This window comes from Pristis pectinata, chromosome 8 (assembly GCF_009764475.1).
Source record: "Pristis pectinata isolate sPriPec2 chromosome 8, sPriPec2.1.pri, whole genome shotgun sequence".
NCBI lineage: Eukaryota > Metazoa > Chordata > Chondrichthyes > Rhinopristiformes > Pristidae > Pristis > Pristis pectinata.
The window spans coordinates 37027566-37051265 of NC_067412.1; the positions used below are offsets into that span (position 1 = coordinate 37027566).

Genomic DNA, 23700 nt, shown 5'->3' on the forward strand with positions numbered 1-23700 from the left:
TTGTTCTTTGTCCCCATTCCCTCTTTCCCCAACCTACACAATTTCTCTGGTTCCTCTCTCCCATGCCTTCTTCCCCACTTTCACCCTCCTCCCTCCCTCATTCCCCCACTTGTTCCTTTTATTTCATTTGCCTCTTCCTGCCATCTTTAGCCTTCGTAGTTTGAGTTGTGTGTGTTCACAACTCTGGAATGACCATGGTTTCATTTGACACTGATTACACCTTTGTACTTGGGCACCAACAGTCTCCATCACTCCTTGTTGTCATATAGCCTAGCCAGCAAGATCCAATAAAATATCAACTGTTCCACTGCTGTAACCACTAATTGAAGCTGGGGTAGAGAGGGAGAGAGCATGGGATCACATTAAAGGTGCCCTGTCTGGGTGGGATTCTAACCAAGGTCCTAGGCCTATATTTTAAACAGTCCACAATGTTGTTTCTCTACCTTCCACTCCTCCATGAGCCAATCATGTGTTATACCTGATTCATATTGCCCGTGATTCAGCCAAGCTCTCCCCAACTCTCCCAGGCCACCCTGACCACTGCAGTACTGGGACTGTGTTGTACCTAATTCATACTCCATCTGACTGTCTCATGCTACCCTAGTGCTCCCCTTAACCCAAGCCATCCCTGCCCTCTATTTCACCTGACTGATCATTTCTGTAAGTTATCTGTTATATTTTTGATCCACGCTCAACTGGGCATATACAGAACCTAATCCAGACTGTACCAGACCTTGAACTTACACATGGTACTGATGACCCGCACTTCACCTGATCCACGCCCCACGCTGTATCTGACCCATGTTGTATCTGACCCATGCTGTATCTGACTGAACCATGCTAGACCTAGACACATGATCCCACCCATTTTATACCTGGCCAACATCATACATAATTCATGGTGTTCCTAGCCCATATGGTCCCACCTGTACAATACCTGACCAATAGTGACCCTGAGCTGTGTTATGCATGAGCTGAAATGTACCTGACCCACGTTGGCTGCACAGTGATGCTTCCTGTCATGAAGGTGATGATGCTAATGCAATGTTAAGATTGATGTTTGAAAGCATTTCTTCACACAGTGCCAATATTTTTCTCAAATTTCACTAAAATGATACTGGAGCTGACACAAATAAATCGTGAGGACAAGTTGGACATGCTCTCCATTTCCTGTACTTGAGGCAGGCTCCAACCAACTGCTTTAAAATCCTCTGTTGAGGAAGACAGAGACAATTCCCTGTGGTGGGAGAATGTAGAACAAGAGGTGCAACTTCAAAACTGGAGCTAGGCCTTCTGAAGCAAAATCAGGAAGCGCCTTTTCATGCAAAAGTTAATGGAAATCAGGAAGTCTTTTCCACGGGAGCCTGAAGTGCTTTTGAGACTGAGAACCACAAATATTTTGTTGGGTTGGGTGTTGAGGTAAACAGAGGAAAGGATGCTAAATGAAGTTACATCACGGGGCAGCTATGATATAATTGCATGGTAGAAGCCTGAATGGCCTTCCCCTATCCCTATCTTCCCTTGCTGTGTTAATTTGCAGTGAACCCATTCCGACACCAGGGGGAGCATCAGCAAGCGTTAAAACCAGCAGGAACAATCAAGACGTACCGACAGAGAGCAATCCAACACACACACTTGCTGGGCTTTGTGCAATCTTAAACTGTAACTATCCCCTGTGTCTGCAACCTAACAAGGATTTGCTTTTCAGATATCGAGTTATTTCCACCACTGGCAGAGTCTCAAACAATGCAACCTTTTTGTTTATTAAATCCCCGAGTTTTTGATCCTCCCACCAGAGGAAACATCCTCTCCACATCTACCCTGTCAAGACCCGTCAGAATATGACATCTTTCAATCAAGTCCCCTCTCATTCTTCCAAACTGTTGTTTCCTCCCTCGCCCCCTGCGCCTACACACAACCCTGCATGAGGTAATAAGGAGGTGTGTGTTTAATGTCATAGGTGAGGCCAAGCCAAGTGTCACCGTAAGTACCATAGACTGGAGCAGGAAGACGGAGAAGGTTGCTGAGAGGCTAAATGATAAGGCCAAGCCATTGGCCACCCACTTTAAACCCCAAAGATCAGAGTATCTTCAAAGTATTAAAAGCTGGGAACTATGACGGAACGAAGAGATTTGGGGGTCCGAGTGCAGAAGACACTAAAATATGGTTGAGACGACACTAACAAAACTAATAGATTTTTGGCTTTAATCTCCGGAGGCGGGCGTTATGTTCCGGGTGTACTGACTTCCAGAAAGTTGCAATCTGACCTCAGTTCTTGGGAAAGAGTCGTAATATAAACCCTTAAAGTGTTAATCTATAAGGCGGGCAACATTGACTAAGCATAAGCAAATAGAATATTGAAGCGTGATCTGATTGAGGGTGTTTATAATGGGCGGGGGGGATGTAAACTGTTCCCATTTGTAGTGAGTGGGCAGGACGAAAAGAAATAACATGAAATATGGGTCCAATTGACGTTTGAAAGTATTTCTTCACACAGTGCCAAAAAAAAGGTGAGAGAGAGGGCAAGGAGAGGAGGGAGGGAGGGAGGCGGAGACTCGCGGAGAGGCAATAAAGTAAGATTGGAAGCATGAGATCTGAGGAGGGTTTTTGGGGAGGAATGGGGAGGCGGGGGAGTGTGGTCCGAGAGGCAGAATTTGTTGAGGGCGGGGCAGAATTTGGGGCCCGCGGAGTGGACTTTGAGGCGAGAGGGGGAACTTGGGCGGAGTTTGTGTGTGGGGGAAAGGTAGGTTACAGGTGCTGTGTCCTTCCGCACCCCTTTCCCATCCCATTTCAGGACACCCCAAAGAAATCTGCAGCCGACAGTTTTGATGCAATCACTCAATAAGGTGTCAAGACTGGGTTCAACTGAAAATGTCAAAACTGGACTGATGGATTTATATTGGAGAAGAGTAAGAGCGGGGAGATATTGTTGAGGCCCAGATCCATGGTGTTCTCACTGAAAAGAGAGCAAACTCGACGGACTGAATGCCCTTCCCCTGCTCCCACCTCCCTTCTTAAGACTTGATACCGGTTCCACTCCGGAAACTTGAGTGCAAGCAGTGAAGCTGACCCTCCAGTGTGGTACCGGGGGAGTGCTGCACTGCCAGAAGTGCTGTCTTTCCAGCGAAGCCTCAGAAGCAAGGTCCTCTCCACGCCCAGGCACACAACACCCTGGCGGAGGACATATCTGTTGGCAAAAGGGTAAGACCTGCTCCCGCTCCCCTGGACAATACCTCGTTACATTTCCAAAGACAGATTCGGCGCGCGGTTCTTTGTGGGATCTTTCTGTGTGCAGATCGGTTCCCAACAAGTAACTGTACTGGGTCGGCTGCAGATTTCTTTGGAGTGTCCTGAAATGGGATGCAAGGGTGTGCTGAAGGATACAGCTCCTGTAATCTCCCTTTCCCCCACACTCAAACTCCGCCCAAGTTCCCCCCCCCGCCTCAAACTCCTCTCCGTCTGCCTCCAGTTGTGTCTGCCCGCTCCAAGTTCTGCATCTCAGACCACAATATTCCTCCCGCCTCCCTATTCCTCCATCAGAACCCTCTTTAATTTCATGCCTCTAATCTTTGTTTGTTGCCTCTCTGCGAGACTCCGGCTCCCTCCCTCCGCTCCCCCCCCCCCCACCCCTCTCTCTCTCTCACACACACACACACACACTCTCTCTCTCTCTCTGCCCTCGGCCTCTCTCCCTGCCCTGCCGACCTGTGCGAGGTGGCACCGCCCGAGCTGAAATGCTGGGTCCCGGAGAGCTGCTCCCCCAAGCCCCCGGCAGCTCTGGTCTCGTTAATTAGAAAGCATCGGGGTGGAGAAAGAACGCGGAGCGTCGGGAGCGCAAGGACGGCACGTTTAAATATTCATATCTCCCAGTCTCCTGCATTGGCATTCCCGGGCAACTTTGCAACAACGTCCAGGAGCGGAGACTGAGAAGCAGAGAGCTCCCAGTCAGAAGGGGAGAGCTGGCAGCGGCGGTTCGCTCCCGGGATACCTGGAGACGCGTGTCCAGTGGGACATGCTCGTCCTTGGAATGCATTAGCGCCCGCGGTCTAACACGGTGCTGCACGTCGCTTAACGCTTTGCAGGCGGCCTGAGGGTCGGAGACCTGTCAGTGGCAGGTTTTGTGAGTGGGGGTGTGGTGGGGGAGGGAGTTTGATTTCCTTGCAATGTCAGGTTATTTTTTTTGAGGTGGCGGCGAACGAAAAGCCAGTATGAACGGCGAGACTGAACCATCTGGAAGCAGGAGTTATCAAATGGATTTGGGATGAATAACCTGATATCCCAGGACGGTGCTCGCCTCGTCCTGCTGGGCTCCCACTGAAAACTCACCTCTCCTGATTGTAATTCCACCCCAAGGACCCCCTACGCCTCCTGCTCGACACAGATGTCCTAAGGGTTTGTTCCCCACGTCCTGAACCAAAATCATGTTGGAGTGCCTCTGGCGAGCTGCCTCTAACCATGGCATCTAGACCGGCCATTCGAGTGGCGCCGCCTTCCTCCAGGTTAAGTCGCAGGGTGCTGTTCATCTTCAGTCTATCCCTCTGCTTCACCTACCTGTGTTACAACCTCCTCTTCTGCGCCCACCCCATCATGCAGAGACCTCTCGGCTTCGCGGAAGATCGAGCCTGTTACTTGCTGCAAGCTGTGCCGCCGAAGAAACTCCTGCACAAGTCCCAGTACTGTGCCAACGAGGCGCCCGGGACCGCCAGCCGCGGCGAAGGGGACCGAGAGCAAGGCAGTCTCCTCCGAGCGTCCCCTCCCGAGCGGCGTCCCACCAGTAGGGCGGTCACCCCGGCGGCTCCGGTGTCGCCTCCTCACCAGCGGGACAGGACCAGCAACGCCACCTCCAGAATGGGCAACAAGCGCCTGCCCCGGGCTATCATCGTCGGCGTGAAGAAAGGAGGCACTCGGGCCGTGCTGGAGTTCATCCGCGTCCACCCCGATGTGAGAGCACTGGGCACCGAGCCTCACTTCTTCGATAGGCACCATGAAAAGGGGCTGGACTGGTACAGGTAAAGATGCGGGACGGTGTGGACGCAGTATAGACAGCGTATAGAATTACAATGGGAATGGGTGCAGTATGGGCAGAAGATGGGAATAGACTGGGCACAGCATGGGCAGGGCTGTAGGTGCAGTATGGATATGGTATGGGCAATATGGATAAGTAGGCTTTCAGTGCAAATATGCTACTGGTGTAATTCTGTGCAAAGAATAGGTGTGGAATGGGTAAAGATTGGGTATGGTTTTAGGTACCATCTGGGTATGCTAGGGCAGGTTGGGGAATGGCACAGGAATGCTGATAGGCAAGATGCATATGGCATAGACATGCTTCTAGGTTGTTATGGTATGGTTATGGGTACAGTATGGTATAGTCGTTGATGCAGTATGGGTATAATTTGTATCTGATGATAAGCACGCTCTACGAATGTCAATAAAGACACAATATCATTATGGTATGGGCAAGGTTTGGTCATAGTATGGGGAAGGCTTGGACAATGGTATAGATATCATGGCTATGGTGGGAGCATGGCTATAGACAGAATGGGCATGGTTATGGACGTGGTTCAGGCACAGAATTGGCATGGTTTGGCATGGTTACAGCCACAGTATACTCATGCTATTACATAGTTATAGTGCAGAATGGGTAAGGTATGAGCACGGTTATAAATACAACACAGCTATGATCTTGGAATGGTTCTGGCTTTGATGCCAATATGACTAAGGCTTGGACATGGGTATCGGTCCAGTGTAGTATGAATAGGCATGTTTATTGGTGTAGAATTGGCTTGGTATAAGCATGGTTATAGGTGCAGTACAGGTATGCTATTAGCACAGTATGAGTATGGAATGGGAATGATTATGGGAACATTATTAGAATGGTACACACATGGTTGCAGATGCAGCATGGTAAAAAATTTGAGCATGGACATAGATGTGGTATGGGCCTTGTTTGGACATAAAATGGATGTGGTTAAAGGCGTAGCATGGATTTGCCATAGGCATAATCATAGGTGCCATACAGGTACAGTATGGGTGAGGTTACAGGTCCTGGATGGTCTAATCTGTGTGTGGTGAGAAGCACAGTCGGAATATGCTTCAGCACTGCATACAGTATGGACATGATAATAGATGCAATATGAGCATGATTGGGGCAGAGTGTGAGGAGGGCTTGGACATATGTATAGGATCAGTATACTTTTGTATGATTATAGGTGCAGTATAGGTATAGTAGGGGCATGGTCATGTGCTTGGTATGGCCATCGTATGATCATGAGTGTAGGCATACCATTAGATATGCTTTGTCATAGTTATTGATGTAGAATGGCCACTGTATGAACATGGATATGGTACATTATGTTTCTAGGTGCAGTATTGGCATGGTGTGGGCATGCTTATACTGGCTGTATGGGTATGTATTTTACAAAGGTTATAGGACAATACTGACATTGTTTCAGGCATGGTTATAGGTGTAGTATTGGCTTTGTATTGAGCATGGCTATAGGTGTAGTATAAGCATAGGATGGCATGGGCATTGGTTATATTAAAGAATCGGATAAAGATGGTAGAGGAAAGTGATCTTTGCTCCGAAAGTCAAGAAATAGATTTGAACTAAAAAATCCAGGAGGCCAGGTTGCATCTTTAGCGATAGAAGCAGAGTTAACATTTCAGGTAACTGACCTTTCATCAACCAGTATAGATCAATTTGTATGCAGTTAAGAAACAGCAACAGGCAGGAAAGATTGACGGGAGTCATGTATAGAGCCCCAAACAGTAATGGTAATGCAGGCTATGGTTTATAGAAGAAGTTAGAGGTGCATGTGACAAGGATAATGTAACAATCACAAGGGAGTTTAATCTCTATAAAGACTGGGCAACCCAAATGAGCAGCAATCATGTGGAAGATGAATTTCTAGATTATATAAGAGATGGGAACAGGCTGTTTTAAAGTTGCTGTTGTGTAATGAGAAAGGGTTAATTGATGATCTAGTAGTTAAGGACCTTCTAGGTATCACGGTATGATAAAGTTTTATATCAGAACTGAAAGTGATTTAATTTAATCTGAAATGAGGATCTTAAATCTGAATGAAGCGAGTTCCGAAGGCACAAGGTGTGGGTTAGCTGTTCTAGTTTGGAAAGCTACACTGAAAGATATGACATAAAACAAGTAATGGTTAACTTTTAAAGAACTAATACTTGCTTACCAGCAAAATATAGTACTTTAAGATTAAAAAAATCAGGAAAAATGGTCCAGTAGTGGCTAACAAGATCAAAGAAAAGGGCAGCAACAATGAGGGTTGATAACATTTCAGAATTCAGCAAAGTAAAACCGAGGCATTGATAAGGAAAGAGAAGGCATAATATAGGACACAAAGAAACTATGGATGCAGGAATTTGGAGCAAAAAACAAACTGCTGGAGGAGCTCTGTGGATCAGGAAGCATCTGTGGATCAGGAAGCATCTGTGGAGGGAAATGGACAGTCAGCGTTTCAGGTCAAGACCCTTCATCTGGACTGAAAGATAGAAGAGATAGCCAGTATAAAGATGTGAGGGGAAGGAGTGGAGCAAGAGCTGGCAAGCGTTAGGGGATCCAGGTGAGGAGGGATGATAGATAATATGAGAATGGGCTAATGGGAAAAAATAAAAACAAACAATAAAAATAAATATACATGTCTGAAGAGTGAGTAGACACGTAAAATGGAAAAAGATTTGTTAAAATGTGGGTCCCTTAAAGAATAAGACAAGAGAAACTATCTCAGGGAACAAGGACATGGTGGAGAAATTAATTATTTTGTGTATGTGTTCACAGACAAAAAGATACAGAAAATCTCTTGTAAATAGTGGAGGACAATTGGTCAACTGTGAATGAGGAGTTCAAAGAAATTCCCCTTGGTAAAACCTAAGATTGGAGAAGTTATTGGGATTGAAAGACAATAAATCCCCGAGACCTGCATCCTTGGGTGTTGGAGTAGGTTTGCTATGGAAATGCTGGATGCGCCGACTGTCATTTCCAAAGTTCCATATACTCTAGAATAGTTCCCGTACATTAAGAGATAGTAAATGTAACCCCACTCTTTAAAAAAGGAGGGAGACTGAAAATAGGGAACTATAGACCAGTTAGCTTGATATCGTGAGAAGGAAAAATGCTGGAAGTAGGAGTTAACAAGACACTGCAAAAATAATAATAAAGTTGGGCAGAGGCAACATAGAGTTAGAAAAGGGAGATTCATGTTTGACAGAGTTTAAGGTGGTAATTATTAGAATAGATAAGGACAAACCCGTTGAAGGGGTGTATTTGTATTTTCAGAAGCCCTTCAATATGGTGCCAGACAAGAGTTTATTATGTACTGGGGGCAATATACTAGTTGGACTGAGGATTGGTTAATAGACATAAAACAGAAGGAACAAGCAGATCATTTTCAGGTTGTGAGGCTGTAATTGATGGGTGCTAGAGGGATATATATTGGGGCCCCAGCTGTTCAACCTATATCATGATTTGGATGCAGGGATCAAGTGTAACACATCCAGATTTGTTGATGCAATGCTCAGTGGCAGTATAGGCTGTGATGAGGATACAGATGAATCTCAGTGAAATATGATCTCTGTCCGCTGAACCCTGTTTGCAGTCTCCTCACAGCCCACACTCTCACTTTGTACCCTTAGTATGAATTGAACAGGTGGATCCCAACACTGATCCTTACAGCACCCCACTTTTCATTGTCTTCCAACCCGAAAATGATCTTTTCATTCCTGCTCTCTGTTTTCTGTCTGTTAACCAGTCTACACCAGTATAAGTGAATGGCAAAGTCAAGGCAGGTGGAAATATTAATGTCATCTGTTCTGGTAGAAGAAAAAATTGGAGGAGTTATTTTTTTAAAAGCTGAGAGAATGAAAGGTGTTCATGTTCAGAGAGACCTGGGTGTCCTTGCACATGAATCAATGATCGTTAACATGCAGGTACAGCAAGCAATTAGCAAGACAAACATATGTTGTCTTTACTGCAAGAGGATTTTAAGTACAAGGGTAGAAACATCTTGCTTCAATTAAACAGGGCCTTGATGAGGAAACTGTGCTTCACATGGTAAATGTGAAGTTGATGTTTCCCCTGACTGGTGTGTCTAAAACCAAGGGTCACAATCACACCATAAAGGATCGGCCATTCAAGACAGAGATGAGAGGAAATTTCTTCATCCAAAACATAGTGAATCTTTGAAATTCTCTAGCTAAGAGGGCTGTGGAGCCTTAGTTGCTGAGTATATTCAAGACAGATTAAGGGAATCAAAAGATATGGATTTAGTGCAGAAAAATGGAGCTGACATAAGAGGCTCAGCCATTAAATGGTGCAGAACAGGTATAAGGATTTGAATGGCCTTCTCCTGCTCCTGTATCTTGTTCTTATACGCACAGTGTGGGAATGATGTGATACCATTCAGAGATGCAGTTTGAGCATAACATGGGCATGGTTAAAGGGACAGCATGGATATGGTATGGACATGATTGTAGGCACTGTATAAGTGTGATATGGAATGAGCAGGCTATAGGTACAGACTGGGAGTGGTATGGATTTGATGATAGTTAAAATATGGGCTTGGCATGGAATGAGCAGAGTACAGTACGATATGGAAAGAACAGTTATAGGTGCCTTGTGAGCGCAGTATGGTAATGGTCATAGGTAAATTAGGACTTAGTATGGATAGGGTTATAAGTTAAACATGGGCATGATATTGGCATGGTTTTGGCCACAGCATGGATATGGTGCAGTGTGGGCATGGTTATAGATTGAGAATGGGAATGCTGTGATCATGGTTATGGATTCATAATAAGCATAGTATTGGCATAGTTTGGGGCACAACATGGGCATGTTGTGGTATAAGCATGTTCATGGGCACAGTGTGAGCATTGTATGAGCATGTTTGTAAGTGCAGTGTGGATCTGCTGTGACGTGGGCATGGTTAAAGATGCAGATGGGAATGCTGTGCACCTGGTTATAGGTGCAATTTGGGAATGGGATGGGCATGGCTTCCATGCAGATAGGCCTGGTTCTATGTGTTGATTGGTATGAAATGGGTATGATTGAACATGTAATATAGGTATGTTATGGGTACATTTATAGGAGCAGTATTACATGGCAAGGGTCTGGTGTAAACAGGCATGTTATGGGAACACTTTGGATTCAATATGGGCATAATTGGACACTTTGGATATAGTAATGGTGCAGCATATTTGGATATAGTATTGGTGCTCCATATGTATGTATTTACACATACCATTAACACAGACAGAGTATGGGCAAAATCTAGCATGGTAAAAGCCCATTTGGGACATGATATAGAAATGATATAGTCATGAGATAATATTGATCGTACTGAAGTGACGGAGGCAGACAATGGACATGGTATGTTCATTGTATGGAGAGTACAGACATGAATTAGGCATAATGTGAGTATAGGCATTGTACATGCACTGCATGAACATGATATAGGAACAGAGTATTAAAATGTTTTATATCTTGTAAAGACATGGTGTAGCCAAAGTAGGAACAATGTCACAAACCAGCAACAAAAGAAACACAGTGAGCATGATTCAGTGTTAAAAACTATTTTATTAATCACTACTTATGATAATACGTAAAATAAAAGTTAAAAAAAATGTTAGTATGTTAGAATTCAAGAATGTTAAACCTCGAACGTTAACCCCAAAACTAAACTCTTCGTGTGTGTGTGTGACAAAGTCCAAAACTCCCAGTTCCTGAATGGTTCTTAAAGTTCAGTTCCGCAAGCCATAAGGTGAAACATGAGCAAGGGCTTCTTCAACAACCACCGTTGTCTGAAGATAAGATGTAGATGTAGAAAAACATAGAGAGAGTACATACGAAATCCACATGTTCCACGATGGAACCCAAACAACACTTCAGTGTTTACTCGGTAGTGACTTCCTCACCCCGAAAAGCATCCGAACCGTGGTCGTCCACACACAAATACCTGTTTCCTTCTACAGGTCAGCAACAAAGTGAACTCCACCGGATTACTTCCACCTTCCATACATGGATTTCAGTGGCAAACACAGTTATTGTTTCTCATCCATCAATAGAGAACACTAGCAGGCTGGTGTCTCTCTCCCTTCTCTCTCTCTCCTTCTTCTTCTTCTTCAACAACGTCATTACGTCCTTTATCTTCTATTGACGTAAGCACGCCCCACACACACATACACACACACTCTCTATCTTAAAGGGACTTTCACTGAGTCCATAACAACAAGCATGTCACTGTGTGTTTCGATGTACATGTGACTAATAAAGATATCTTAATGGCTTGGTATGGATATGTTCTGTGTAAACATACCAGCCTCAACCTCCTCCTCCCACCCCATATCCCCCACCCCATTCTTTCAAGTCATAGACTCATACAGCATTGAAAGAGGCCATTCAGCCCATAACATCTACACCAACCAGTTACCTAATCCATCTAAATGGCTATGCTCTATTTATAAAGTGTCAGATTAATGAATTAATGAAGCTGTCAAGTAGAATTGTACTGAGTGAGTTGTGTTGACTATCCTGGTGTGAAATACACCTTTCAGATATGAGATGTGACCAGGTCTGTCCTAGCTTATTTCAAAGTGACCACACTTCTTCCAGTACCCACTGTATTTTTACTGTTTAATAGATAGTTGGTTGATTAAATAAGAAGTTATTATATTTAGCTCAGTAAATTCTGAAAGAAACTCTAATTCTGCTTCAATGTGAGAGGATGGAACCCAGCCCTGATGGGTTGGTCCCTTCATCGATCAATGTCATAAATATTAAGCATTGGAACTGAGGCAGGCCTTAACTAGCCTGGGAAGTGATGGTTGCAGAATAAGGACAGAATCCTAATTTGTGATTTGATTAATCTTGGTCGTTTATATTCTAATTCAGGGATACGGAAGCTTCTCATCAGTGTTTTGGTTAATTATTCTTAAAACTGTAGCATTGAAGAAAATCCTCTGTGGGCACTCTAATCCAAGACACTATCAATCAGAAATATGCCACAATCTCACAATGATCGTAATGAAAGAATTCTGTGACACAGCTTTGTTCCACCTTCCCTTCACACTCTCCCCTCCTTCACTCCCTCCCCCAGTTCACTCTCTCTCATTCTTCCCTGCCTCCCCTTCTTCCCTCCCTTCCTAGAGATCTTTCCTCCCTCCCTTCCCCACCACCTCTCCCTCTCTTAACCTTTCCTTCTCTTCCCCTCACTCCCCTCCCTCCTGCTCTCTCTCTGCCCACACACTCTTTATCTCATGCTGTTTCTCTTCTCATGTTCCCTCTCCTCTCTCTCTCTGCCCTTTTCCTCTCTGTTACCACTGTCTCCCATCTCTCTCTCTCCCTCTCTTTTCTACTCTCCCTCTCTCACTCGCATTCCCTCCCTCTCTCATTTGTCCTCCCATCATTTCTCTCTCTCTCTCTCTCCTCTCTCTCTCTCTCTCTCTCTCTCTCTCTCCTCCCTCTCTCTCTCTCCTCCCCGCTCTCTCTCTCCTCTCTCTCTCCTCTCTCTCCCTCTCTCCTCCACTCGCCTTCTCTCTCTCTCTCTCTCTCTCCTCTCTCATCGCTTCTCTCTCTCTCTCTCTCTCCTCTCTCTCTCTCTCTCTCTCTCTCTCTCTCTCTCTCTCTCTCTCTCTCTCTCTCCCCTCTCTCTCTCTCCCCCCCCCCCCCCCCATCCTGCCCTTTCTCCTTTTTGGGCAGATTAAGGCTTTACTTTGTGCCTGTTTCAAAAATAAATGGTATAAGCTTATCGGAAGATAAACTGCAGTCAATCCAGTGGCTGACAGGGGAATCTCCCATCCAGGCTGAGCAATTAGTTACGTAGAACAAGAATAACCTCATGGCAACTCTATACTGTGTAAGCTGCTCCCTGCCAATATTCACTTCATTGGCTCCGGACCAGAAAGGGGAAACAAGACCATGACCCTCAAGGGGAAAATGTTCACAGGATGAATAATGGCTCAACCTTGACTCTGATCTCCCCATGAACATATGGGTTACTGATACTTGCTGCCTGAGGCCATGTGTGAACAATGGGGATGCTTGTAAGGTTGTGGGGAGCAGAATGATCTCGCTGGGATCTGCATTCCTTTGGAGAAAGGCTGGTGGAAAGGGGAGGAGGGAAGATTAAAGAGCCCCATCAGGAAATGCAGTCTCTTTCCATATCAGCTTCCATACAGACTCTGTGAAGTAGGTCAGCCCCTCCCAATGCACAACTAATCCATTCACAGAGTCTTGTTTATATATATTAAAACAACAGCGTTAAATAAAGCAGAGGCCAGGCAAAGCAGAATAAATCAAACTGTAAGATATCAATTCCTGTGCTTGAGCATCCATCAGCTGTGACAGAGAAATTGGTGGACCTTTGTTCTACTCAGGAAATCCATTGTAAATATGTGATTATTAAAAGCAATGGTTCCGTCCCAAATGGCAGAATGGTTTGAAATAGACTGTCCATGACACCATTGTAATTTCAGGGCCTATGTGAGTTACTGGGCTAGACATACCTCACCCTAACTCACAGTCTCGGCAAGAGACTTCCAGCTTTTTCCTCAACAACACCCCCCGTCCTAAATGCCCGGCCATTAACTGAATTCACATCTGATAATGGGAGAGATACAAACTAACGTGGGGATAATGGGAATGTGGGGAAAATGGAGAAAGGGTTAGTGTGAATGGGTGTTTGATGGTCAGTGTGGGCTCAGTGGGCCTTAGAGCCTGTTTCTGGCTGTATAGCTGTGTGGTGCCATGGCTAACTTTCGCTCACTGCTTCAACTATGGCACAAAATAAATGGTACAGGACAAAATACCATTGCTTTTAACACGAAATACTGTTCAAAGTATACCGAAATAGCACTGAATTATTCTAATTTTCTAACACTCATTTGGCCTTGATAAAGGGTTGACTTGGGTGGGCTTCAGTGAACTTGTGTCTCTCTCACCAAATTCGCCATTTATCAGGCTGAGAGATAGGAACCAATGAGTACTCTTTGCTTAAGTGTGATCATGAGGCATTCATCAATCAGTAAGAGTTGCTATGGTTACCTTTGTATCAGCTCTAGCACAGTGGGTGGCACACTCAATCCAGAGTCCAAAAGTCCTCCTTCATGGCTATGTGCTTGTTATCCAGCCTAACACACCAGTGCTGGCCTGTACGAGCGCTGCATTGTCAGAGGCACCACCTTCTAGACTGTGGTTACCAAGATCCTAACTAGCCTACTCATTGTCATAACTAGTAGAAATGCTGCCTCCATACCAGTGGTTCCAATCCTGATATCCGGTGCTGTCTGTATGAAGTTTGCAAGTGGTCCCTGTGACCACGTGTGTCTCCCCCGAGTGTTCCGCTTTCCCCCTACAACCCAAAGACGTGCAGATTGGTAGATTAATTGGCTGCTGTAAGTTGCACCTAGCGTGCAAGTGAGTGGCAGAATATGGAAGGAGTTGATGGGAACGTGGGGAGAATAAAATGGAATTAGTGTAGGATTAGTGTAAATTGAGCTTGACGGTTCATGTAGACTGTGGACTGAAGGGCCTGTTTCCATGATGTGTGGCTCTATGATTTTACCCTCTCAGGAGTATATAAAGGATACTCTCAGCAATATTCAATAGAGAACTGCGAAGTCACTAAACAGGTGATCTGATCACTTAACCCATTACTATTTGCAGAAGTAAAAACAGAAAATGCTGGAAACACTCAGCAGATCGGGATAAATAGCTAACATTTAAAGTTGAGGACCTTTCATTGGTTCTGATGCAAGGCCTTCGACATGAAACATACCTATGTTTCTCCAGCCACGGATGCTACCTGACCCTCTGATTGTTTCTGGTTTTATTTTCAGGTTTCCGACATCTGTATTTTTTTTTGATGTTCATTTGCTCTTTGTGGGAGCTTGTTGTGCATAACTTGGTTGGTATGGTTCTTACATCATAATAGTTTCAACATTACAAAAATATTTCTTGAACTCCCAGATGCTTTTGAATATCCTAAGACTGCATAAAGCTCTGGTGAAGTGTCAGCTCTTGGTTTTAGCGCTGACCTTTAGTTGCAAAGCCCTAGTCATTTCTCAAAACCTTCACTGTCTGTGGGGTCTTGCTTGTGGTATATCAGTCTTGTGTACTCCTGCAGAGTGTGCGTTTGGCCAGGGTAGCTTTTGACAGTATACCTTCGGGAACAAATCAAGTCCATTTAAAATCCCTGCACTATTTGCTGTGACTTTCTCATAATGGACAAGTTGGTTCAAAATAATTGGGTGCCCCGAATTCAACTGAGTGCATCACATAAAAACCAAGAAGATAAGAAATAAGGACAGGAGTCAGGGATAAAGCCTCTTGTGCTACTCTGCCATTCAGTAAGTTCATGCCTGATCCTGTGCCTTGTCCAGTTTCATGCATCTCTTGATTCCTTTTGAATCCAAGTATCTGTTAACTCTAATCTTCAATCTAGGAACATTTGACTTAGGAGCAAGAGTAGGCCACTTGACCCCTCAAGCCTGTTCCAGCACATAATAAGACCATAGCTGATCTGATTCTAACCTCAACTTTCCAGTCCCATCTCCTTGCAGTAACATTTTGTCTTTCTTAGGATCTATCTGCCTCTGCCTTAAAAATATACAACAGTTCTGCTTCCACCACCCTTTGAGAAAGAGAGATCCAAAGTTTATGAGTCACTGAGAGAAAACATTTGTCTCATGTCTGTCTTAACTGATCAACCCCTTATTTTTAAATAGTGGTCCCTGCTTCTATATAGTCCCACAAGAGGAAGCATTTGCTCCACATCTACTCTCTCCAGACCCTTCAGGACCTTGTGTGTTTTAATCAAGTCCCCCCTCCTTCTTCTAAACTCCAGCGTATACAAACCTAGCCTGTCCAATTCTTCTTCATAAGACAACCCGCCCAATCCCACTATTAGTCCAGTAAACCTCATCTGAAGTGCTTCCAACACACTAATGTCCTTCTTTAAATAAGGAGACCTACCTTATATTGTGCACAGTACTCCAGATGTGGTCTCACCAGTGCTGTACATAACTGAAGCACAGCTTCCTTACTTTTGTATTCAATTGCCCTAAGCAATAGCAATATTATTGGTAATTACTAATTAATTGGTTTATTATTGTCACAGGTACCGAGATATAGTGAAAAGCTTTTGTTTGCATGCCTTCCAGACAGATCATTCCCTACATTACATTGAGGTGTACAAAAGGTAAAAAAAAAACAGAATGAAGAATATAGTGTTACAGTTACAGAGAAAGTGCAGGTAGACAAATAAAGTGCAGGGGGCATGACGAGGCAGATGGAGAGATCAAGAGTTCCATCTTTTTCATATAAAAAATCCTTTCCAGAGTCTGATAACAGCAGGATAGAAGCTGTCTTTGAGTTTGGTGGTATGTGTTCTCAAGTTTTCATATCTACTACCCTTTGGGAGTGGGGAGAAGAGAATGACCAAGGTGAGAAGGTTTCTTGATTATGTTGGGTGCTTTCCCAAGACAGCAGGAAGTGTAGGCAGAGTCAATGGAGGGGAGGATGGTTTGTGTTTGAGTTGGTGAGGTCACACTTGGAGTATTGTGTACCGTTTTGGTCACCCTATTATAGGAAAAATGTTATTAAACGAGAAAGAGTGCAGCAAAGATTTACCAGAATGTTGCCTGGACCTGGGGGCCTGAGTTACAAGGAGAGGTTGCGTCAATTAGGGCTTTGTTCCCTGGGATGTAGAAGGTTGAGGGGTGACCTGATAGAGGGCATAAACAGGGTGAAAGCACATAGTTTTTTTTCCCAGGGAGAGGGTGCTAAAAATAAGAGGCCATAGGTTTAAGATCAGAGGCGAGAGTTTTAAAAGGGACATCAGGGGCAGCTTCTTCACACAAAGTGTGGTGCGTATTTGGAATGAACTGCCAGAAATAGTGGCTGAGGCGGGCACATTAGCAACGTTTAAAAGCCATCTAGATAAGTACATGGATAGGGGAGGTTTAGAGGACTATGGGTCAGACACGGGCAGATGGGACTAGCTCGCTGGGCAATACAGTCAGCATGGACAAGTTGGGCCAAAGGGCCTGTTTCCATGCTGTATGACTCTATGGCTCTATGACTCTACGACTGGGCTATGTTCACAACTCTCTGCAATTTCTTGAAGTCTTGGGCAGAGCAGTTCCTGTACCAAGCTGTGATTCATCCAGATAGAATACTTTCTACGGTGCATCTGTAAAAATTGGTGACAGTCATCAGGGACATGCCATATTTCCTTAGCCTTCTGACAGGCATTGGTGTGCTTTCTTAGCCAGGGTGTCCATGTAATTGGACCAGGATGAATTGTTGGTGATATACACCTAGGAATTTGAAGCTCTCAAAAACCTCCATCTCAGCACCATTGATACATACAGGGATGTGTACTCTGCCCTACTTCCTGAAGTCAATGACCAGCTCTTTTGTTTTGCTGACATTAAAAGAAAGGTGATTGTCTTGACAGCATGTTACTAAGCTCTCTATCTCCTTCCTGTACTCCATCCCTTCGTTGAGATCTGGCCCACTATGGTGGTGTCACCTGCAAACTTGTAAATGGAGTTAGATCAGAATCTAGCAACATAGTCATGAGTGTATAGGGTGTAAAGTAAGGGGCCAAAGATGCAGCCTTGCAAGGCACTGGTGTTTAGGATAATCATGGCAAAGCTGTTGTTGCCTATCCTTACTAATTGCAGCCTATTGGTCAGGAAGTCAAGAATCCTAGACTTATCTGTTAGCTTTCCCAATTACTTTCTGTATCTGCATACTAACTTTTATGAATCATGCATCAGGACACCCAGGGTGGCACAATGACACAGATTGTAGAGCTGCTGCCTCACGTCCAGTGACCCAGGATCAATCCTGACCTCAGGTGTTGTCGATATGGAGTTTGTTCATTCTCCCTGTGACCGGGTGGGTTTCCTCCAAATTTCAGAATAATGGTTTGGGCAAGTATTTTTCATTTATTCATTTACAAGTGATAGTAGCAAAGGCAGAATTTATTGCCACTGCTCGTTGGCCTTGAGAAAGTGGTGTCGAGCCACCTCTTGACACAGTGCGTCTGATGAAGGTACTCCCATTGTGCTGTTGTGGTGGGAGTTCCAAGATTTACATCGGTGCAATGATGTATTTCCAAGTCAGGATGGTGTACGACTAAGGAGGGGAACTTGCAAGCGGTGGTGTTCCCATGCACTGGCTGCCCTTGTCCTCCTTTGTGGTAGAAGGTGTGTGTTCAGGAAGTACTAAGAGTAGTATGCGAGTAACTGCAGTGCATTTTGTGAACATAATGAGAAGAAATTATGAATAAAATGAAGAGAAATTTCTTCACTTAGAATCTTTGGAATTTCCCACCCTGGGGAGGTATGGAAGCTGAGTCATTGAGCTTTAAGTCAGGAATTGGATCAGATCAGATCAGATTAGTTTATTATCATATACACCGGGGTGCAATGAAATGTCTTGCTCACATAAAGCTCACAGAGTAAGCAGTATACATGGTAATAATAAACACAACAATAAGTAGAGTGACAAGCACAAAATGGCAGAATGGTGCAAAGATTGTAGTACAACCCAAAGTAGTGCAAAAAGAAATGTTAAAGTGACAATAATGGGCGAGAGCTAGAGAACGTGGTAGCACCATTGGGACGGGGATGTGAAAGAGGTGATTGGTTCAGAAATCTGATAGCAGTGGGGAAGAAGCTGTTCTTAAGTCTGGTCATCCGGACTTTCAAGCTGCTGTATCTTCTCCCAGAAGGGAGAAGAGAGAAAAGGGAATGGCCAAGGAGGCAGGCATCCTTGACAATACTATTAGCCTTCCTGAAGCAATGCACCATGAAGATGGACAGATTGGAAGGAAGTGACAAACCTGTGATGGGCTGGCCAGTGAGGGAGAAAGCTCAGGAAAATTACAATCACCAGGGAAGTGGCATCAAGCAAGTTGTTGGAGCTGCAGACTGACAAGTATCCAAATCCTAATGGACTTTATCCAAGATTCTTACAAGATGCTAGTGAGATAGATAATGCATTGGTTTAGTTTTTCTTAATTCCCTCAAATCAGGCAAGGTTCCATTAGATTGGAAAATAGCCGATGTAACCCCATTATTCAAAAAGACAGAAAGTTGAAGACCATGGGCCTGTTGACTTAATGTGTTATGGAGAGAATGTTAGAAGCTATTATTAATGACATTGTAGCTGAACGTGACGCGCTACAGAAGAATGACACGGAGGCAGAGAGTGCCGAACTCAGAATCTTTACTCCAACAAACAAAGTGCGCCAAAACTCTCTACCCAAGTGCCCACGCAACCCGCAGGGTGGACGTGACGTCAGAACATTCCCGGAAGGTCCGCCCCGAACGGGTAGTTCAAAATGCACTTCCACGCGTGCGCCCGTGGCTCCCAATGGCAGTTCGAGTCCCGCGTGTGCGGGCCGCCACAATATCATATCAGCAACATAGAACCATAGAAAACTACAGCACAGAAAACAGGCCATTCGGCCCTTCTAGTCTGTGCTAAAACATTATTCTGCTAGTCCCATTTACCTGCCCCCAGCCCATACCCCTCCAGACCTCTCTCATCCATGTATCTATCCAATTTACTCTTAAAAGTTAAGAGCGAGCCCGCATTTACATCAGATGGCAGCCCATTCCACACTCCCACCACTGTTTGAGTGAAGAAGTTCCCTCTAATGTTCCCCCTAAGCCTTTCCCCCTTCACCCTAAAGCCATGTCCTCTCATACTTATCTCTCCTAATCTAGGTGGAAAGAGCCTACTTGCATTAACTCTGTCTATGCCCCTCATCATTTTGTAAACCTCTATCATATCTCCCCTCATTCTTCTCCGCTCCAAGGAATAAAGTCCTAACATGCTTAATCTTTCCCTGTAATTCAACTCCTGAAGACCCGGCAACATTCTAATATATCTCCTCTGCACTCTTTCAATCTTACTGACATCCTTCCTGTAGTTCGACGACCAGAACTGCACACAATATTCTAAATTTGGTCTCACCAATGACTTATACAACCTCACCAAAACATTCCAACTCCTATACTCAATACTTTGATTTATAAATGCCAGGATGCCAAAAGCCTTTTTTACAACCCTGTCTACCTGTGACTCTACTTTCAGGGAATTATGTATCTGAACTCCCAGATCCCTTTGTTCCTCCACACTCCTCAGTGCCCTACCATTTACTGTGTATGTCCTACCTTGATTTGTCCTTCCAAAATGCAACACCTCACACTTGTTTGCATTAAATTCCATCTGCCATTTTCTGGACCATTTTTCCATTTGGTCCAGATCCCTCTGCAAGCTTTGAAAGCCTTCCTTGCTGTCCACGACACCTCCACACTTAAAAAAACACTTTAAAAAATCTTTAAAAAACTCAGCACACTTAAAAAAATACAAGATACTCAGCCAGAGTCAACATGGCTTTGTGAAAAGGAATTAAAGTTAGACCAGTTTATTGGAGGTTTTTGAAAAAATAACATTTTTGTTAATAATGGATACACTGTACTTAGATTTCCCAAAGGCATTTGATAAAATGCCGCATCAAAGGTTTTCACAAGAAATAAAAACTCATGGCATAGCAGGTTACATGTTGATGTGGATTGAAGATTGGCTGGCTAACAAGAAACACAGAGTACGTATAAATGGGTCCTTTTCTGGTCAGCAAGGTGTAATGTGCAGTGTGCTACAGGAATTGGTGCTGGGGCTTCAACATTTTACAATGTGTATAAATTACTTGGTTGAAGCGTCCGAAGGTCTGGTTGCTAAATTTGTTGAGGACACAAAGTTAGGTAGAAAAGTAAGTTGTTAAAGGACATAGAGAGTCTACAAAGGTTCAGTGAGTGGACAAATGTTTGGCAAATGAATTATAACATAAGACAATTTGAATGTATCCATTTTGATACAAAAAGTTAAAGAGCCATATCATCCAAATGGTGAGAAATTACCGACCGTCAAATGCCCATTTACACTAATCCTACACGAATCGCATTTTATTCTTCCCACATTCCCATCAACTACCTTCAGATTCTACCACTCCCCTGAATACTAGGGACAATTTACAGTGGCCAATTAACCAACCAACCTTCAAGTCTTTGGGATGTGGAAGGAAGCCAGAACACCAGGGAGAAACCCATAGGGAGAACTTGCAAACTCCACAGACAGCACCAGAGGTCAGGATCGAGACTCCAATCTCCTGAGTCCTATAAGTTAGTTACTTGCCAGCATCCTATCCAGCCCCCTTCCTTCCCCTCACTCTACCTTGATATAGACACTGCTCCAACTTTGATCCCAGATACTCCCACTCGAGCCCAAAAAATGACCATAGCTTTGGACTTTACAGCTTTCCTACACTGGTGCTTTGCAAAGCAAAGGCATTACTGGTACATAAGTGCAATCACAAGGAAGGCACACCAGCATCCTTACTTCCTTAGGAGATTAAGGAGGTTCAGCTTGTCACCGAACACCCTAACAAGCTTGTATAGATGTACTGTTGAAAGTATCCTGACTGGTTGCATCATGGTCTGGTACAGCAATTCAAATGCACAGGAACATAAGAAACTGCAGAGAGTAGTGGACTCAGCCTGATACATCACAGGCACTTCCCTCCCCACTATCAGTAGTATCTGCAGCTGGTGCTACCTCAAGAAGACAACATCCATCATCAAAGGTCCCCACCATCCGGGCCATGCCATTTTCTCACAGCTGCCATCAGACAGGAGGTACAGAAGCCTGAAGTCCCACACCACCAGGTTCAAGAACAGTTAATTCCCTTCAACCATTTGCTTCCTGAACTAACCGGTACAACACTAATCACTACAGTTTAGCAACGCAATGACCACTTTGATAACTTTTCACTAAAATTGACTCTTCTTTCTTGTAAAAATTGTGTATAATTTATGTTGAATTTATGTTTTTCTTGTGAATGCTGCTTATCTGATGCGATGTGCCTGTGATGCCATTGCAAGTAAGATTTTCATTGCACCTGTGCCTACATGTACTTGTGCATATGACAACAAACTGGACTTTGACCTGGTGAGGTCAGTATAACACCAGACACCTTGGAAGTTGGAATCTACTGAATTTCCAAGCTTCAGGCCCTCTTCTCAAATGATATTTAGCCCGTTGCACAGCAAGCACTTAATGCACTCCAAGGAAATACAAGGCAATCCTTTTCCAGACACTGGAACTGTACTCACTACTCCAGGTGTGGTCTCACCAAGGCCTGGGATAACTGCAGTAAATCTAATTGGCCAGCAGCAGAACAGTTTTGTTCTGCTGGAACTTTTGTTAATGAGGGCATGGATGGGAACCCCAGGGGCCCTGGCACTGAACACTGCAGGACAGAGACTAAAGGAAATGGGTTAGGTCCAAGCTGATCTGGGAGCTGCAGAGAACAATGGCTCAGGAGGTTTGAGTCTTGTGGGGGCTGGTAGTGAAATTGGTAGTTAGGACAGTATTGCTGGTGGGGGTCAGGCTAGAATGTGCTTGTGGAGAGTAGGATTAGTAGTGAGATGTGAAACCAGTGGCTGCAGGAAGGGGTTGAAGTTCATCCTAGAGGCATAGGGCTGGTGCTCAAGAGATGCAGTTGATGACAGGTAGATATGGGGGTTTGTTGGTGCTGGCGGGGTTTCAGTGGTTGGAGAGCTGTCAGATTCAGTGGGCAGAAGGACGAATAGGTGGAGCCACACAAACTATGGATGGTGTGGGTTTCACTCATGGGGTAGGCTTATTGCCTGAACAGGATGGGTAGGTACCTACCTTAAAGGTGCATTGCGGAAATCAGGCTCCCAGTGCTGGGCTGGCACCAGTATAGGCAGGTCCTCTTTAATTCAGGCTTGCATATTCTAAGGGCACTGGAGACCACTTCTGCATGAGTCTACAGATTGCGAGAGCTGGCATACACAAGTGTGAGTATTGCAGAAGTAGCATCCCCGCCATGCCGTTTGGTTGCTGCGGATCAAGCCTGGGCTCCTCCCTGCACTGGTGCATCTGGCATACAGCTCACCCCAAACAAAGACTGCTGACGTGGTGTGACTTTCAGTTTCAGTCCCAAATGGTTGTTATACCATCCAAATTCTGAGCATCTTACTCATGTACCGCCAACCCTCTTGAATAGCTGGATGTTCCTGCATGTTCCCTTTCACTATTTTGTGACCTTTCCCTGCATCCCCAGAGTCCTCTGAAAACCAACATCCCTAGCTTTCCATAATGGCCATCCTGGCTCTCAGTTGCGTGCCATTTTAACTCCCCTTCCCATTCCCACACCAACCTGTCTGTCCTTGGCCTCTTCCAGTATCAGGGAGAGGCTAAACATAAGCTGAAAGAACAGCACATCATATTCCGCCTGGGTAGTCTACAACCCAATGGTATGAACACTGAGTTTTCCAATTTCAGGTAACCCACATTCCCAGTGCTCTTTCCTTTCGATGTCTGATTTTCAACTCCCCCTCCCCCCATCCCACGTCACCCAGTTTCATTCCCCTCCCCAACCTGTTTCTACCTGCCTGTCACCCACACCTACTCCTTCTGTTTCTCCTATCCCCTCTCCTGTCTGGGTCCAACTACCCATCACCCTTCCCTTGCCTTGTTCCACATCACCCTCCTTATATCGTATTTCAGAATCTGCAGCCTCTTCTATCTCCACTGATCACCTTCCACTCTCTTGTCTGCACCTCCACCCCCCACTC

The 23700-nt window shown here is 44.7% G+C and overlaps 1 protein-coding gene across 1 annotated transcript in view; it reads left to right on the forward strand.

Annotated features, from left to right (window-relative positions):
- Positions 1-4455: 4455 nt before the first annotated feature.
- Positions 4456-23700, forward strand: part of LOC127573312 (heparan sulfate glucosamine 3-O-sulfotransferase 2-like) — a 76661-nt gene continuing 57416 nt past the window's right edge. Inside the window, exon 1 of the mRNA XM_052021377.1 lies at positions 4456-5009. Within this exon, the coding sequence (XP_051877337.1) occupies positions 4456-5009 (554 nt within the window). The remainder of the gene's footprint in view (positions 5010-23700) is intronic.